The sequence below is a fragment of the Dasypus novemcinctus genome, chromosome Y (genome assembly GCF_030445035.2).
Source record: "Dasypus novemcinctus isolate mDasNov1 chromosome Y, mDasNov1.1.hap2, whole genome shotgun sequence".
NCBI classification, from domain to species: domain Eukaryota; kingdom Metazoa; phylum Chordata; class Mammalia; order Cingulata; family Dasypodidae; genus Dasypus; species Dasypus novemcinctus.
Genome location: NC_092216.1, coordinates 2,262,292 through 2,281,139, shown reverse-complemented (window position 1 = coordinate 2,281,139; position 18,848 = coordinate 2,262,292). Strand labels below are relative to the sequence as shown.

The following is an 18,848-nucleotide window of genomic DNA, read 5'->3' as shown; positions in this document are numbered from 1 at the left end:
GAAAGTATCTCTTTGGGATTTTCACATTTTTATGATAAATTTGATATGTTATTAATGAAGTTATAAACAGCAACCTATAATTTAAAAATCTTCATATAGTAGATCCTTTCTGTACTAGCTGCTATGGCTATGAATTCCAAAAATAGATACTGGATTATGTTTGTAATCTGGTCTGTCCCTGGGCATGATTAAGTTATGATTAGGGCTTTGATTGGGCCATGTCATTAGGGCATTGAGACCCTGCCCCTTGGTGGGTGGGGACTCACAGATAAAAGGCAAAGGACAGAGTTGGGGATTTCTCATGTTGGAGTTTTGATGTTGGAGTTTGATGCTGAAGCCTTAAGCTGGAGCCCTGGGAAGTAAGCTCACAGAGGAAAGAGAAGCCAGCCCCAGGAAGAGAGGAAACTTGAACCCAGGAAGAAGCAAGCCCTGGGGAGAGAGGAACCCTGAACCCAGAGAGAAGCAAGACCCTGGAAGGGAGGAACCCAGGAAGCCTGAACCCTCACAGACGTCGGCCGCCATCTTGCTCCAAATAGACTTAGGTGAGGGAAGTAACTTATGCTTTATGGCCTGGGATCTGTAAGCTCCTACCCCAAATAAATACCATTTATGAAAACCAACCAATTTCTGGTATTTTGCATCAGCACCCCTTTGGCTGACTAATACACTTTCCTATTTGTAATTTTGCATCTTCAGCTTCTTCAAGTTCAAAGTTTCCAGGCCCTTGCTTTTTTTTTTTTAATGGTCTATTGATCTGTCAAAGGCTGAAAGATGCACCTGAAATTCTCCCATTTTGGGTTCAGTCCTTTATTCCTCACCTGCCATCGAGTTGTTGAGACACACAGTTGGATGTTTGTGTCGGTCTGAAGAAAATCCTGCAGCAAAGAGCCAAAGATTCCAATACAATCGCATATTTGGTCAGTAGATAATGACCCTTTTTGTCCCGTAAATGTTTTAGCCTTGAGTTATCCCCACCTTCTATGAACAGGACCACCTTAATTTGTTTTTGCGTGTTTGCCCGATACACTCTGCCCTTTTTATACACTCTACAGTCAACCTGCAGAAGTTCCTTTCTGTGCCTTCCAATGGTGGCGCCATTTTGGTTTTGTGCATGCAGATCCCTCTGGCTCCTGCTCACTCAAGCCACACTGCAGCCTGTGCTTGGCTCTCGTCTTGTAGCGAAGGAGCCACACCGATTCATTATACCTTTCCCAGCAACCTACATGGCAGGTGCCTTATTTCATTCTCCTCGGTGTACGTCACATACTCTATGAATGTCGTATCCTCCAGTTCTCCAGCTGTCCAAGTAGACTTGAGGCACAATTGAAGGCTCTCCAAGAGTGATGGAAAGCATTGCCTGTGCCTCCCACCCCACCCCTAGGAGCCCTAGTGGGCTGGTTTCTGTCAAACCCTCCCTCTGTGCACTTGGGGAGGGAGGCAGCTGCTGCTGGGGTTTTTAGATGGATGTGGCGGCTGACCCCTGAGTGAACGTGCTTCTCCGGTACTACATTCAATCCCAGGGCCGTGCATTTGTGGTCAATGGAAGTCCAAGGAGAATTCCAGCCTGTCCTGGATGTCCCGTTCTTCCCAGCTGCTGTGCTTGGTTTATGGGCTCATCTCCCCCATACAATGCCTCCTCTCCTTGAAAGCTCTCCATCTCCTACCACCAATATTGAGGGAGGGGCAGCACGATGGAGTCCAAGGAGAATGCCAGCCTACACTGGACGCCCCATCCTTCCCAGCTGCCATGCTGGATTTATGGGCTCATCTCCCCCATACAATGCCTTCTCTCCTTGAAAGCTCTCCATCACCTACCACCAGTATTGATGTGGGGGCAGCATGCTGAAGGACTCCAGCCTGCACTGGATGCTCCATCCTCCCCAGATGCCAAGCTTGATTTATGGGCTCATCTCCTTTCCCCATGAAAGCTCTCTATCTCCTACCACCAATATTCAGGAGGTGGCAGCCCCTGGATGGTCATGGGAAGTACAGTCTGATGGCCCAAATGGAGAAAGAAAACCTCACCATGCAGCCGCCTCCAGACACACGTTTCTGGTTGGTTCTGAGTCTTTCTTCCAAGTTGGGGAGCAGACAAGGGGCATGGAAGCAGGCGTCTTCCAACATTTGTCTTTCCACATTGCGCTGTTTCTGGAAGCAAAGCGTGTGTCCACCAATCCTTCCTCCAGTCTCCTAGTTATTAGCAGCAGTCTGAGTTTTCCTATTTTTTTTTTTTTTTTTTTTGCATCCTCATGGGTGTTTTAGGAGAGGATGAAGCTCAGGAGTCAGGAATTCCTACCCAGCTGGCATTGTCTTCTGGTTCTAAGTTTCCCAACTTTCAGTGGCAAAACCCCCTTTCCCTTCATTCTGCTTCAGGTTGGTGCTTTTGTAAATGCAATAGAAATGAATTACTGACAAAAATAAATTTTGACACCATGCTTGTAGAAGTCCCCAATGTTATTTCTTCTTTAATCATTGGGTTCAGCAAACACCAAGTTACCCTGTCCACTTTTTTTAAAGTGTCACCCTCTCCATTTCTAAGTTTATCTCATCATGTGATAACAATTCACAGAAAGGTACCCTCCTGTAGACCATTCTTTGAGGGCTACTGATTCAAAAGCCCCATCCTATTCTTTGAGATGCAATGTGTAAACGTACAGCTCCTTGTTCTTGAAGGTCATAGGACATAGCTCCATCTTTACCTCTGTCCCTGCTTTGAGTCTTTTGTGGACCCCAGAAAACTATGTTCTTAGCTAACCCATCCCTGTGGGTGGAAGGTATGTGGGCTCTTTGATTGCATTGGGTTCAGCAAAGGGGCCTTTTGATTAGATCGCTTTGATTAGATCACTTTAGAGTCTTTAATTGGACTATGTCAGTGAGCCATAACCCACTGGTGGGTCTCAGCCCTCTTGCTGCAATTATAAATAGTTGAGAACTGCCAGCGGACACACTCAGAGAAGGAGAGTTGCCATTTGACCCTGCCATGTGACAGAGGGCTCCAGGATTTCCTGCAGCTGCAGAAAGATGGAGAAACCCCAAGATGCTGAGGGAGAGGCTGGAGGCTGGAATCAGCAGAGCAGCCAAAGCTGAAGCAACGAGGCGCAGGCAGAGACAAGCCACATGCCTGATCACCCACAGCTGAATTTAGGGAGGAAGTGAGCCTGGAGGGGAGAGCAGAGATTGGCTGCCATTTTGCCTCACCCCATGGCAGGAGTCCAGGATTGCCAGCGGTCAACCTTTGTTGAGACAGCATCTCTGCTGATGCCTTCATGTGGACGTTTTTGCAGCCTTGGAGTTGTAAGCTTTTACTCTAATAAATTCCCATGATAAAAGCCAACCCATTTCTGATAGTCTGCTCCCGGAAGCTTTAGCAAACTAAGGCACAGCGGGAGAAGCTGGGGAGGGTCGATATGAAAACATCCCTTCCAAGTGCGCGTTAAAAATGGCCCCATGTCCACACCCCTCCCAAGTGACTGCCCCCAACTGCTTCTAGGGCGTCATGAGATTTAAAGCATCCTCACAACTCCACAAGAACAAAACATCTCCCAAGACACGTGCACACAGGAGACAACCATCCCTGGGATGTGGGGGTCCTGCTCATCCTGGGGAATCTGGAATGTGAGCTGGGACTGGGGAACCCGAAACAGCCCATTGGCAAAACCAGTTGGGAAAACAAGACCTGTGTGTCGCACATCAGCCGACAGCTCTCCCGGCAATCCAGAGCCCAAACAAGCATCTCTGACAGTTAAGAGGTCCCTCAGGCTCATTGACTAGATAGGTTTAAGGAAACACGGAAATCCCCAGCCAAAAAAAAAGGCAAACCTTTCAGTGTCTTCCTGAGCACTTCTTGTGTGCCGGTGTGTTATAAAAATTGCATCTGTTAGTGACGGCATGAACCAGCATCGTAGGTGCTGCCCTCTCCGTTCTACAGAAGAGGCGACATAGGGTTGGAGAGTCCAATCCCTTTTTGGAAACTCACGCATCTTGTCCAAGACTCCTTGAGCCACGTCCTGGGGATTTTAAGCATCTGAACTACCGCAAAAACTCTCAGAGTTGGAGATTTTCAGATAACCTCCAGTCCCCAGCAGTCTTCTCTGCAGATTTCCAGCTTGTCATCTGATAAGACGCTGTGTGTATATCCCAAAGGAGCAAGTGGCGAGCAATCCAATTTTCGCAAGCTGGGAGATCGGCCAGAGGATCTGGCAGAATGAATTCTGCTTTATTGCCACTGATGCACTTATCTCAGCCTTAAAATTGACTCCACCTCTTGGGCACGTTTCGCTTTTGTTTTTGTTCCCCCAGAAACGTGCGAATATTTCTGCCTCATCCTTGGGGACCTGATTTGGAAATTCTGGGTTATGTTCATGCGTCTGAATGCCTTATGTGGAAATACGTAAAAACTGAAGCACGTTGCTGCGAAGTCAGATGCAGAATGATTTGCTTGGTGCACCAGTGTGTGAGCCACACGCAGTACCAATTCACTCCGCCCCCCCCCCCCCCCCCACTGCGCTGCGTGCCCTAAGGTTGGCGTCGTGTGTGTCAGGGGTATGGGAAACTCTCACGACCTTCCCATCATCAAAATAACATCAACCAAGGACAGCTGGCACCAAGAATTTCCTGGATGTTAGGCTGAGGCTTTCTAGTAGGTATTAGCTCCTTGCAGCTGCTGTAACAAGTGAACAGCTTAAAGCAACGGGAATTTATTATCTCATGGTTCTGAGGCCAGAAGTGCAAACTTGAGGTGGGGACAGGACCGTGGTTATTCTGAGGCTCCAGGAGAGGCTCCGTCCTGCCTCTTCCAGTTCTGGTGGTCCCAGGTGTGCCTGTGCTTGGGACTGCCTCACGCCAATCTATGCCTCCATCTTCACACGCCCTGTCCTACATGTTTTTTCCCCTTGTTATAATGACATTGGTCATTGGATGTAGGGTTGCTCCACATAACCAGGATCATGTCATCTCACAATCTTTAACTTAATCACATCTGAAAGACCATTTTTTTCCTTATGAGGAAACATACTGGCAGGGTCCAGGTGTTAGGACATGTATCTTTTTTTTAGGGGAAGGGGAGTATTTTCATCAGCCAAAGGGGTGCTGATACAAAGGACCAGAATTCTGTTGACTTCCATAAATGGTGTTTATTTGGGGTAGAAGCTTACAGTTACCAGGCCCTAAAGAGTCCAGCTCGAAGTACCGTAAGAGATACTTTCTCACCTAAAGTCAGTTGCCACGTGTGGAAGCAAGATGGCGGGTGACATCTGCAAGGGCTCAGCCTTCCTCTTCCTCTTAAGTTCTCACCTAAAGTCTGTTGCCACGTGTGGAAGCAAGATGGCGGGTGACATCTGCAAGGGCTCAGCCTTCCTCTTCCTCTTAAGTTCTCACCTAAAGTCTGTTGCCACGTGTGGAAGCAAGATGGCGGGTGACATCTGCAAGGGCTCAGCCTTCCTCTTCCTCTTAAGTTCTCACCTAAAGTCTGTTGCCACATGTTGAAGCAAGATGGCGCGCAATGTCTTCCGGGGTTCAACCTTCCTCTTTCCTCTTAAGGCTCCGTAGTCCCAGCTTCTTCTGATCCCAGCTGTAGGCTGCCATAAGGCTCATCTCTCTCCCTGGGGCTCGTTTCTTTCAGGGCTCAGCTGCTCTGCTCTCTTCACAAGGTCAGCTGTAAACTTTCAGGAGAATGCCTCAATTCTCTTCCCGGGGCTACAGCATCCTCTTCCACATCTATGGAGCTCCATTCCTCTTTTCTCACATATCTGCTTCTGTGTGTCTCCTTGATTGCGTGTCCACTTATATAGCCCAAAAAGGGGACGGGGACTCAAACTGAGTCACCATAATGAGGCAGGCCTTGAATCAAAGCCCTAATCTTAACCTAATTTAATCAAAGGCATCTCATCTGAATCTCATACAGTCAAAGGGTATCACACCCAGAGGAACAGGCTAGTTTACAAACATCCCTCTCTTTGGAATTCATAAATAACACCCAACTGCTCCAGGGAGTGTATTATTTTGCCCACCTTATGCTCCCTGCCTCAGGAAAGTTTATTCTCAAGGTAATTCTTCATATCTTCTATTAGATACCTGGGCCATCTTTGCATCTTGTTTCTGATCTATAAATCCCCTTCCTCTGAGCACAGAGTTTTGCTCCACATTGACATTTGCCTTCTACCTTTTATTGTCCCCTTTCGTACCTGGAGCACTAGGAGATGAGGTGGCCCCCTCCCATAAACTTTCCTTCTCCCACTCAGGTGCCCCATTCTATGCACATGGGAGCCCAAACCACAGCAAAGCAAATGAACAAAGAGGAGTCCATGCCCCAAAGGTGCTCATGGGCTAATGTGTGTGAGACCCACTTAAAAACATTCTTACAGGGTGTATTGGTCAGCTAAAAGGGTGCTGATGCAAAATATGAGATATCGGTTGGTTTCTATAAAGGGTATTTATTTGGGGTAGGAGCTTACAGATACCAGGCCATAAAGCATAAGTTATTCCCTCAACAAAGTCTATTTTCAAGTATTGGAGCAAAATGACTGCTGATGTCTGTGAGGGTTCAGGCTTCCTGGGTTCCTTCCTTCCAGGGTCTTCCTTCTTCCTGGGCTCAGGGTTCCTCTCTTCCGGGGGCTTGCTTCTCTTTCCTCTGTGGGCTTACTTCCAGGGGTTCCAGCTTAAGACTTTAGCATCAAACTCCAACATCAAAACCCTCCACTCTGTCCTTTGCCATGCCTTTAATCTCTGAGACCCCACCCACCAAGGTGTGGGGACTCAACATCCTACTTACGTGGCCCAATCAAAGCCCTACTCATAACTTAATCATGCCCAGGTGCAGACCAGATTACACACATAATCCAATATATTTCTGGAATTCATAACCATATCAAAATGCTACCCAGGGCAACACAGTGCCTGGTGCAATGCACTTGCAATGCCTCACATGACGAGGGCATCAGGGCAGCTCCCTGGAGGAGGTGGCACAGTAGTCATTGCATTCTCCAAAGGCAGCTTGCAAGCATCTCCCAGCGAGAATCCCACAGTCACTGAAACTCAGACTCAAACAGTGAAGTGAAGATGGACCCTCGGGGACTGCTGGTAGCCTTCAGTGCATGAGCAGAACAAAACAGAAAATATCTATATACACATAGGCCCATCGCCGCACTGCAGGGTTGGAAAGTGGAGCAAACAGCTCCACATTCACATTTGCCAAGACTGCCTGGAGCTGTTTTCTGCAGGTCAAAGCATTTCACCAGGGAACGGTGTGTCCCCTTAAAAGAGAAGGTCACCTTCTCTCTCCCTTTGCAATATGCAACGTGTAAAATTCCCCCCTCTGCCAAGCGCGAAGGGTCATTTCTTTGGGAGAATGGTGGTCGGCACCTCAGGAATAATTCTGGCAAACGCAGCGGGACATGAAGGGCTTGTGTGTCGTGAAATATGTCCTTGGCTTGTTACGCGGCAGCACAGAACTCCGTGCGCTGTGCTTACCCATTGCAAGCTACGTAAACTTAAGAAATGGCCGTTATTTGAACATAATCCTTTTTCTCCTAAGAGGCCACCCAAGGAGGAGACTGTACATGGACCTGGCTACTCAGCTACCTCTAGTCCAAAGCCATTCTCTCCTTGGACACCCCAGAACTGGGCTCCCCCCAAGCTCCATCCTCAGAGCTCTGTGCACCTGCTAGGACTCCTGGGTCTTCCCCCACCGCCTTCTCCACACCCGTCCTCAAGCTCAAGATGCACTCCGCAGTATCCCCATTCTTCAGGCTCCGCTCAGGTGTTGCCTTCCTTGTCTTGCCCTAACGAACCCCTCCCCAGAGAATCCCACTGTCCACAAAGGCTTCTCAAGCAGGGACTCCATTTTTGCTTTGTTATTTTTCCGTTTGTGTTTCAGCTTTTCCTCCCATGAATAAAAATAAACACACACATCCCTTCTCTCTCCTTTTGACCCCACCTCCTTCCAAAACCCCATCTCTTCTGAGCCACCAGCTTCATAGTCTCTCTCCACCTGCCTTTACAAAGTTATTCCTGGCTCATGAACTCCGTCAAAGTGCCGTCCTTTTGTTGTAGAAGTTGAGAGAGGTTCAGTTATTTGCGTATAGAAAGGCCAGGATTCACGAATGATTCTGAGAAGGAAAAATGATTTATTGACAGCTGGCCAGGCTCGGGAGCTTTCTGTTTCAAACTGAGACTCGAACAAGATTTTCAAGTACCTTTTATACAGGGTGGGGAGTCAAATGGTGCTTTTATCAAAGAAAACGACTTTCTTTGTTAGGTAAGTGTTTGGCTGAGTACCAGGTAGGTTTTGAATTAACATATCACCCACACCTCAGGTGAGCTTGAATTAGCATCTTGCCACATTCCCTCTGGATGCAACCTTGAATACACATTCAGTCTTACATCCTTTCTGAACATTCAAAGCCCATATCACTTAACTGGATTTCTAGAGACTAGGCACACTTGGATACAGAATTAGATGATTTTGAATTTATGCACAGGCTATATTCTATTTCCCATTCGAGGCCAAGTCCAAGTTCCCTTAAGTTTTGGCCTCACCACCATCAAAGTTTCCCCGGACTGACTATTATATATATAGAGTTTACATTGCTAAATTTGTCTCCTGGGACTGGAGTCGTTGCCATGGTCACCAAGGGCAGGACTGCAGCCTCTTACCGTCCCACACCCACAGGTCAGGACAGACAGCTTAGGTTATTTCCGAAGAGACAAAGAGCCTCCCACCCATAGCCCACATCACTTTATTATTCCTATTAAAAAAAGGAAATGTGTGTTTCTGGGTGCAAGTGTGTATCGGCTACTTACTGCTGCGTAACAAGTTGTCACAGATTTAGAAGCTTAGCACGGCGTGCCTTCTTTTGTTATCTCACCACTTCTGTAGGGCTGGGGTTGGGTACGGCACGGCTGGGCTTGAGCTTAGGGTCCCCCAAGCTGCAAAGCCGTCAGCCACGCTGCAGCCTCTTCTGGAGCTTGGGATCCTCGTCAGAGCTCTTGAGGTAGTTAGGGTTTTCGGACTCAGCACCCCACTTCCTTGCTGGCAATTGGCCTGAGGGTGCTTTCAGCTCCCAGAGGACACCTATGTTCAAATGGCGGGGTTTTCTCATGACACGGCAGCTGATTTCTTCTAGTTCACCAGGAGAAACTGTCTAGGGAGCTAGCAAGCAGAGTTATAGAACCTAACATAAAAATAGGCAAGATTCTTTCATCACCTCTCACATACTATTGATCAGAAGCAAACCCCAGGTATCCCCTGCACTTAAAACGAGGGATTTATTTAAGGGCAGATTGGGGGTCATCTGAGGGTATATATATTTTTAAATAACTGTAAAGTCTTATTGAATTCAATCCGAAGTATGCAGTTTTATGCATTCTTAAAAATGCAGAAATAAGTGGAAAAGTTAATTCTTATTACCTTTTTCTGGACTTTGTAAAATGAATCACAAGCAATTTTCTTTATATCAAGTGACTTTGGCCAACAAGTGGAAAAAACCTCATTCATTTTGATTTCCTGTGGAATCCCTGCAGCATATTTCACGTAGTAAAGACTGTATCTGGCCCATGCGCAGTGCTGATGCGTGCAAGGAGTGCCCTGCCATGCAGGGATGTCCCCCATGTAGGGGAGCCCCAAGTGCAAGGAGTGCGCCCCATAAGGAGAGCTGCCCAGTGTGAAAGAAAGTGCAGCCTGCCCAGGAATGGCGCCGCACACATGGAGAGCTGACACAGCAAGATGACGCAACAAAAAGAAACACAGATTCCAGTGCCACGGGCAACAACAGAAGCTGACAAAGAAGACGCCGCAGCAAATAGACACAGAGAACAGACAACCAGGGTGGGGGGGAAGGGGAGAGAAATAAACAAATAAAACAAATCTTTAAAAAAAAAAAGAGGGGTTTATTTAAGGGCAGATTGGGGGTCATCTGAGGGTATATATTTTTTAAAATAACTGTAAAGTCTTATTGAATGGTATATATTTTTAAAAATAATTGTAAAGTCTTATTGAATTCAATCTGAAGTATACAGTTCTATGCATTCTTAAGAATGTAGAAATAAGTGGAAAAGTTAATTCTTATTAATTAAATAAATGGATCACAAGCAATTTTCTTTGTATCAAGTGACTTTGGCCAACAAGTGGAAAATACCTCATTCCTTTTGATTTCCTGTGGAATCCCTGCAGCACATTTCACGTAGTAAAGACTGTATCAAACCAGCGGGCAACCGAGAGATTCGTAGCAGCAGCATGGATTAAAATGATGAACGTTGTGTGTGTCCAAACTCTGTGCCTTCCTCGTTTTTTAACAAATCATACTACTGTTTTCTAGGTAGCATAGAAGTCCGCCTGTCTGGCAACGCTACCGCGGGATGTGCTTTGGTTGGGAGATAACCAGATGCTCTTGTGTTTTTCCAGTGGAGTTTCTATACTGCGATCTGGCTTCTATGAGGTCCATCCGGCAGTTTGTGCAGCAATTCAGAATGAAGAATATTCCGCTCCACGTCCTCGTCAACAATGGTGAGTTCCAGTGAAATGGTTGCAAGCCAGAGGTTTTCACATGCTAAAGGCTGTTGGGAGCAGTCTACCAGAAATGGGTTGTTGTTGTTTTTTAAAGGAGGTACCGGGGATCGAACCCAGCACCTCGTACATGGGAAGTAGGTGCTCAACCACTGAGCTGCACCTGCCCACCTGGTTTGGCTTTTATGAGAGGAATTTATTAGGGTAATAGTTGATAGTTCTGAGGCTTGGAAAATCCCAAATCAAGATATTATCGGAGATGCTGTCTCACCAGCCTGCAGCCATGGGTGACTGGGCATATGGCGGCGTCATCCAAAGATGCTGTATTAGTCAGCCAAAGGGGTGCTGATGCAAAATACCAGAAATAGGTTGCTTTTTTTTCCTCTTTATTTATTTTTTTAATGTTACATTAAAAAAAATGAGGTCCCCATATACCCCCCACCTCCTCCCCCCAATCCTCCCCCCATAACCACAACCTCCTCCATCATCATGAGACATTCATTGCATTTGGTGAATACATCTCTGAGCACCGCTGCACCTCATGGTCAACGGTCCACACCATAGCCTACACTCTCCCACAGTCCACCCAGTGGGCCTTTTTATAAAGGGTATTTATTTGGGGTAGGAGCTTACAAACACCAGCCCATAAAGCGTAAGTTACTTCCCTTAACAAAGTCTATTTCCATGTGTTGGAGCAAGATGGCTGCCGACGTCTGCCAGGGTTCAGGCTTCCTGGGTTCCTCTCTTCTTGGGGCTTGCTCTTCTCTGGCTTCAAGGTTCATTCCTTTGAGGGCCTGGCTTCTCTTTTTTCTGCATGCCGACTTCCCGGGATTCCAGTTTAAGTCTTCAGCATCAAACTCTGACATCAAAATGCCAACATTAAAAGCCCTCAACTCTGTCCTTTGCCATGCCTTTTATCTGTGAGTCCCCACCCACCAAAAGATGGGGACTCAATGCCCTAATCATAACTCAATCATGCCCAGGCACAGATCAGATTACAAGCATAATCCAATATTTCTTTTTGGAGTTCATTAATTATATCAAACTGCTACACTACACCCTCTGAATTCCAAAAAGTCATTACAATATTTTTAAAAAGCCTTAAATCAGTTGCAATGCAAGTACTAAATCATATCGCCATCAATTTAAAGAAATACAGTTTGTCTTGGGGCAAAGCCCTGTCTGCTATAGACCTCCAAAACTTACAAAACACTTCATCTGCTTCAAATACAAATGGTCAGACAGGATAAACATTTTCATTACATTAAGGAGAAACTGGGAGGGAAACATGAGTCATGGGTCCTCTACAGTTCAGTAAACCTGCAGGGCATCCTCCATTTGATTTCAAAGTCCGAGAGTCATTCTTACAATGATGGTATCTTCTCCTTGGGGTCTTATGGGAACCCACCCTTTCCACAGGCTTGTTCAACGGCCGTTTTCTTGGTTCCACCCTCATCAAGCATCTGGGTGTCAACCAAGCTCCAGACCTCTCCCTCCGAGAGTGTTGGGGTGATTGCCACACCTCACCCAATCTTAGGGTTAGAGTCTTCACCCCCCTAGTACAGTGACGTGAAGACAACATTCCCCCCAACCTTTGGCATACAGGCTCAACCCTCTCAGAGCAACGAGTTGACCACCTGGCCTTCCCTAACCTTTGGGGGACAGGTCCATGCCTCCCAGACCTGTGGGTGCTGGCCTTAGCCGCCCTAATCCTTGGGGAATGTGCTCCACCCTCTCTGTGCCCTGGGGCAGAAAACTCTCCCAGAACATCAGGTGGGAACATCCACCATTTTCAACTGCTGGGGCAAACTCACCCTCTCTGTACAAATGGGTGGGGTTCCTCTCTTGGCCCAAGGTGATGTCCTAATTCCAGATCTCAGCTTCCATGGTTTTCCTCTTAAAGCTGTTTCTCCTTCAGTCTCTCCTTTCCACGTCCCTTTTTGTCCAAGCTGACAGTGGTTTTATTCCTACAGCTCTCTCAAAAACCTTGTTGGTTTAGCATGCAGGAAGCAGGGGTCCAAGCCATCAGACAGTAAGACTTTCCACAAGTCTTTCCAACGTAACTGCATCTTCAATCTTGATTAACCAGTTCCAAGTTTAGTTAGGTCCTCCAATGGGGCATGTTCATCTGGAAGCTTGATTCCCAGAGGTTTGGAATTTTCAGAATCAGTTTCTCTTTTCTTTGTGCCCAACAATTCAGTTTTCACCTTATCTACTCATCTAGCATTTTGCTATAAACTGCAAGGAGAAGCCAAGCTGCATTCTCTGGGTGTACTTTGGAAAGCTCTTCAGCTAAATGCCCAGGCTTGCCATTTTCAAATTCTGCCTTCCATAAATACCAGGAGTTAATCTCGCTAAGTTCTCTGCAACTTTAAAACACGGATCACCTTTCCTCCAGTTTCCAAAAATAGTTTCATCGTTTACTTCTAAGGCATCATAAAAACTCTCTTTAGCATCCGTATTGCTATCAACAGTCTCTCCAAAGCTTTCTAGGCCTTTTCCGTCACGCATGTCACAATTCCTCCAAAAAATACCCCTTACGCATTTATAAAACCGTTCTAGCATTTCGGTAATTGCAAAAGCACTTCCCCACTCCTCGGTACCAAATTCTGTATTAGTCAGCCAAAGGGGTGCTGATGCAAAATACCAGAAATTGGTTGGTTTTTATAAAGGGTATTCATTTGGGGTAGGAGTTTACAGATACCAGACCATAAAGCATAAGTTACTTCCCTCACCAAAGTCTATTTGGAGCAAGATGGCTGCCAATGTCTGCGAGGGTTCTGGTTTCCTGGGTTCCTACGTTCCTGGGCTTGCTTTTCTCTGGCTTCAAGGTTCCTTCCTTCCTGGGGCTGGCTTCTCTTTTCTCTGCACACTGACTTCCCGGGGCTCCAGTTTAAGTCTTCAGCATCAAACTCCAGCATCAAAATTTCATTGTTAAAAGCCCTCAGCTCTGTTCTTCAACATGCCTTTTATCTGTGAGTCCCCACCCACCAAGGGATGGGGACTCAAGGCCCTAATCATAACTCAATCATGCCCAGGTACAGATCAGATTACAAGCATAATCCAATATTTCTTTTTGGAATTCATCAATTTTATCAAACTACTGTAGACGCTCTCTCTAAGTTCAGCTGTGGGTGATCAGGCACACAGCTTGTCTCTCCCATCTCCTTCATCAGCCTCTCGATAACCTCTTTCTGTGCCTCTGATGAATCCAGGCTCTCTCCCAGCCTCTCAGGATTTCTCTGTCTCTGCCACATTTCTCTCTGTGTGTCTGCTTTAAGTCCTGCATTCATAAATGATTCCAGCAAGGTGACCAAGATCCACCGTGGGTCATTCTTCACTAAAGCCACCTAATCAAAGGCTCCCAACTGAATCCAATCCAATCAAAGGGTCCCACACCCCCAGGAATGGCTTAGCTCCAAGAAATACGATCTTTTCTAAGATCCACAAAAAACTTGAGACCATCACACCAGAGGTGGATTCTGACCTGAGCTTAATGTGAAAGAAGGCATCAGGAAAGCAGCATTCCCACAGACATATATGAATATATGTGCTATTTGTAGCCACTACTTCATTTCAGTGACATGTTTGGCTTTCATTGTTACCATAACCAATTTTAACATGTGAATTATGAATACAGTTCAGACAATATCCTTAATCTTAATCCCAGCCCCCTGGGTGTGAAGCCAGGGTAAAGAGGACCTCTTAAAGATATGATTTTAGTTAAGGTGTGACCAGCTGAGTCAGGGTGAGACTTAAACCAGTTTACAGGAGTCCTTTATAAGCAGAAGAAATTCAGATGCAGAAAAAAGCCATGGGAAGGAGCTGGAGGCTACATCAAAGGACTGTCGAAAGAAGGAGAGGACATTGTCATTTGATTGGAAAGCCAAGGAACCCAAGGACAGGTGGCCATCTAGAATGCTACCAACCCTAGGAGAAGCAATTCTTCTAGCTTTTAAACCATGAGCCCGTAAATTCCTGTTGTTAGACCGAGCCGTTGTGTGGTATTGGTCATACCACATGAACGTTATAAAGTGGCAGAGAACTTGGTGAAATTGAGTTCTGATATTGGATGGTGTGTTAGTCAGCCAGAGGGTGCTGATGCAAAGTACCAGAACTCTGTTGGCTTTATAAAGGGTATTTATTTGGGGTGGAAGCTTATAGTTACAAGGTCCTACAGAGTCCAACTCAAGGTACCATAAGAGGTACTTTCTTACCCAAGGTCATTGGCCACATGTTGAAGCAAGATGGCGGGTGATGTCTGCAAGGTTTGAGCCTTCCTCTTAAGCCTCTTAAGGCTCCATGCTCCTAGATTCTTCTTATCTCAGCTGTAGGCTTGCATAAGGCTCATCTCTCCCCAGGGCTCGTTTCTTTCTGGGCTCAGCTGTTCTGTTCTCTTCACAAGGTCAGCTGTAGACTATCAGGCTCATCTCTCTTTCTGGGGCCTCTGCCATGTCCAATGAGCTGTCTCTCTTCCTCTATGTTCTTCTCTGTGTGTCTACTTCCATGTGAACAAGTTTTATCCCCAAGGGAGCTGGGACTTGATGCTGAATCACACTCTAATGATGTGGTTGGATCAGAGCCCTAATCGTAACATAAGTTAATCACACATCTACCTGAATCTAGTACAATCAAAGGGATATCATGTCAGAGGATCTGACCAGTTTACAAACATCATTTATATTGCTTTTTTGGAATTCATAAATAATATCAAACTGCTACCATGAAAAGCAGAATTTGCAAATGATGAGCATGGATATTTAGCCAAGCTGTGTGTGAAAGTTGCAACCTCATTTCTCCAAAGAGATAAACTGAGGATTGAACTGCTAAGCACAAAGAAACCAGCACTTCATGATTTGGGAAATTCTCAGCTTATCCAGATAGAGTCAGATGTGGCTCTATCAGGGACCTCTCTAAACTTTCGAGAAGTGAATCCTTAGATGACCAGGCTCCATGTAAGGGTTTTAATGAACTATCCTTTGCTGAAGAGGGTTTAGCTAAACATGGATCTGGGCAGCTATTTCCATGGAAGTCAGGATTGTAAATGCAGTTATCCAAGAAGGATCTGCGGAATGTCCTATTGTCTGATGGTCTGGACCCATTGGAACTGCACACAAAGACAACAAGATTTTTGCAGAATTTGTATGAGCAGAAGCACTGCCAGCCTCAGCTGAAAGGAACAGAGAAGTGAAGAAGTAAAGGAAGAATGTCTTCAAGAAATGGAAGCTGAGGTCTGGACCGAGACGTCGTCAAGCCAAGAGAGGGGTCCACCATGTGGGTGGAAAGGGCAGGTCCATCCCAGTGCTGGGAGGGGATGGGGTTAGATGTTTAAGGAGAGTTTGGCTGCCTCTTCAATGCTCAGAGAGAGGGACCCCTAGGCCCCAGCATGTGGGGGAATCATGGCCACTGTGCTAGTGTTTTCAAAGGGTGGGAGGCCTGGAGAACAAAGAGTCAAGACATGGGGTTGGTGTACACTCAGGAGACTTGAATCTCTGGGCTGTCCTTGTGCCAGCTGTGTCTTGAGCCTCAGCAGAGTTGCAACTCATACTCTCTGATTCGTTGGACTTACCCAGGTCAGATAACAGGGAGGTGAAGGTCAACCACCATGCCAGGGAGCCAAGAGAGTCTACAACTGCAAGCAGGAGAATCCCATCCATCAGCCACGTGGGATCTAAGCCCCTCTCAATTTAGAGATGGAGTGGACATTACCATCCCAGGGTCCACAGGATGGAGGAATAAAATATGGACTACAGTGGACTTACTGGTATTCTACTATAGAACAATTGTGACTCTAGCAATTGAAGAAACTGTAGCATTGGTGTGGAGACAGTGGCCATGGGAGTTGCTGAGGGCAGGGAGAGGAAAGAAGAGATGAGATGTGGGGGCATTTTTGGGACTTGGAGTTGTCCTGAATGATATTACAGGGACAGATGCTGAACCTACCATAACACACTGAATGGACTGGGGGAGAGTGTAAACTACAACGTAAACTATAATCCACGTGGTGCAGCAGTGCTCCAAAATGTGTTCACCAAATGGAATGAATGTGCCACAATGATGAAAGAGGTTGTTGATGTGGGAGGAGTGGGGTGGGGTGTGGGGTATATGGGAACCTCTTATATTTTTAAATGTAACATTTTTTTGGATCTATGTATCTTTTTTTAAAAAAAGACAATTAAAGTTAAAAATATATATATATAAAAAAAAGTTAAAAAATAAAAATAAGATACTTCTTCCCCATTTGAAATAAAAAAAGTCAAGTCACAGAAGGCTATCAGACGTTGAGATCTGTAGGTTTGCGATTGGCTTGGCACCGGTGACCTTGGTTTGCCTTCCGGTGTCTCCCTTCTGGAGTGGGAATGTTTATCCTATGTCTGCCCCACCGTTGTATATCCTGGAAACCCGTGAGCCTGGGAAGCGCCTTATGGGGCCCACATGGGTAGAAGGCTGTACAGACAAACTCTCCTTGGCCAGGGAGGTCCAGACACGACTGAGAATGGATTCATCACCAGCTCAGTGTGTGCTGGGGGCTCAGGTCCAATTTACCTTGATTTAGAGGAAGTAAAAAAGATTTCCTTGGGGGTTGCGGACCCCGATTTATCCTGGTATATGCAAAGGATTGTTTTAGAGTCAAGAAGGTTAAGGGATGCCAGGACCAACAAATGCTAACAGGTTTCCTGACTGTGAGGACTTCTTAGAGATGGACATAGCAGTGTGTGTCGTCAGTGCCCCAAAGGAGAGCAGACTCTCTGCTGAGGTTCCCAAAGGATTTGCCCACCAGGACCCCAACCCCACCTGCTATTACCCAGCCACATGCATCAAGGAAAACATCTCCAGCCACTCTCTTCAATGGTGACTCTCAAGGTACATGGGGCCTTAGACGTTTTGTTTTTCTTTTTTTTTTTGTGGTTAAAGAGCCCTATCAAGGTTTTAACAATGTGAAGTGTTTCAGATGTAAACTATTATTGCATTTGCTAGCGTGATGAAAATAGAAACCGACTGCCTTTTTCCGGCTGTTGGGTTAAGCGTGTGAGTGAAGCTGATGATTTATCAAAACCAAAGAAAAATCAATAGGAGACCTCCTGGAGAGCCAGCTCAGTACTTATAGTTTATTCACGTCAAAATTATACTTATCTTGTTTCCCATCCCCAGTCCTGAAATGGATAGAGTTTTAATCACAGCACAGGGTTTATATTTTATCCTAGGACTTCTTCCCATAACGGTAAATGATTACTAAGGTAAATGATTACTAAAAATTAGCTTCCCCCTCCTCCCCCCAAAATTATACTTAACACTGAGAAATGATACTTGCCTGGCCAGGTAGACCCCTCAATCTAGTTTTCAGGACAGTTCCTCATTTATTTAATCCATAAGTCAACACAGTACACTGAGGTTTCCATTAGCATTCAGAGAGCACTACTGCAGGCAGAAGCCTGTGATGGGATTTTCTGTCAACAGAGGACTCCAGTGCAATTGAGCAAATCCTAATGCTAATTCGGTACCTATTTCTTGATGAACAGACGCTAGAGCTGTCTTCTTATGTTTGGATGTGGCAGTTCCCATGTAAAACAGGCTCAGCGGTTGCCAGCAATTTCCCTCTTAGCACGCCTGAAACTGATGATTCACGGGCCATGCATTTTTCCAGTGGATTATTGGATCTGAATATGAGCAGAGCACTTACCGCGGAAGCTTTGGCTTTGATTTTGTCCCAGGAAGCATAATGATCTTTCTCTCTCCTTCTCTTTCTCTCTCCCTCCCATTTTTGTGAATTTTCTGTTGTGCAGTTGAGTTTCCCTGGCACTCACTTTAAACAGAAGGTGCTTGGATGTTCCTTTTGTTGTGGGTCTTTGCAGCTCACTCGACATGCAGTACTCTGATTCCACAGCAGGTTTTTACCCCAGGGCTGGATTTTAACGACACTCATTCTCTCACCTCCCTTGAGCGGCTCCGTTCTTCCAAATCTGCTCCTGAGCTTCTTAGAAGTGGTTTAAAGAATCTCAGGCATTCTCCCAGGACCCAGTCATTCCAGCAGCATTTGACCATGCAGCTCTTAAGATGCTTGGATGTCTCTAAAATCGCCTGGTGCAACAGCCTCCTCGACTGTATGTGCCAGAGCTTCCAGTGGACGCTGCTTTCATTTGAGTATATTTCTAATTTAAAAATAGATTCAGCAGAGGGTGGATTAAAGAGGTAGAGCACAGGATATTTCTAGGGCAGCGAACTATTCTGTATGACCCTGCGATGGTGGAGACACGATGTGATGCATTTTTCAAAACCCACTAAATTGTACAATGGAGACTCTGGAGATTAAGTTATAATAATGTGTCAATATTGGTACATCCGTTGT

General features: G+C 46.0%; 1 protein-coding gene across 7 annotated transcripts in view; it reads left to right on the top strand.

Annotated features, from left to right (window-relative positions):
* LOC139436115 (polyprenol dehydrogenase-like) overlaps window positions 1-18,848 on the top strand; it is a 268,412-nt gene that overhangs the window by 113,896 nt on the left and 135,668 nt on the right. For all 7 annotated transcript variants that reach the window (XM_071213456.1, XM_071213457.1, XM_071213453.1 and 4 more), the window contains exon 4: window positions 10,400-10,501. In XM_071213456.1, the coding sequence (XP_071069557.1) occupies window positions 10,400-10,501 (102 nt within the window). The remainder of the gene's footprint in view (window positions 1-10,399; window positions 10,502-18,848) is intronic.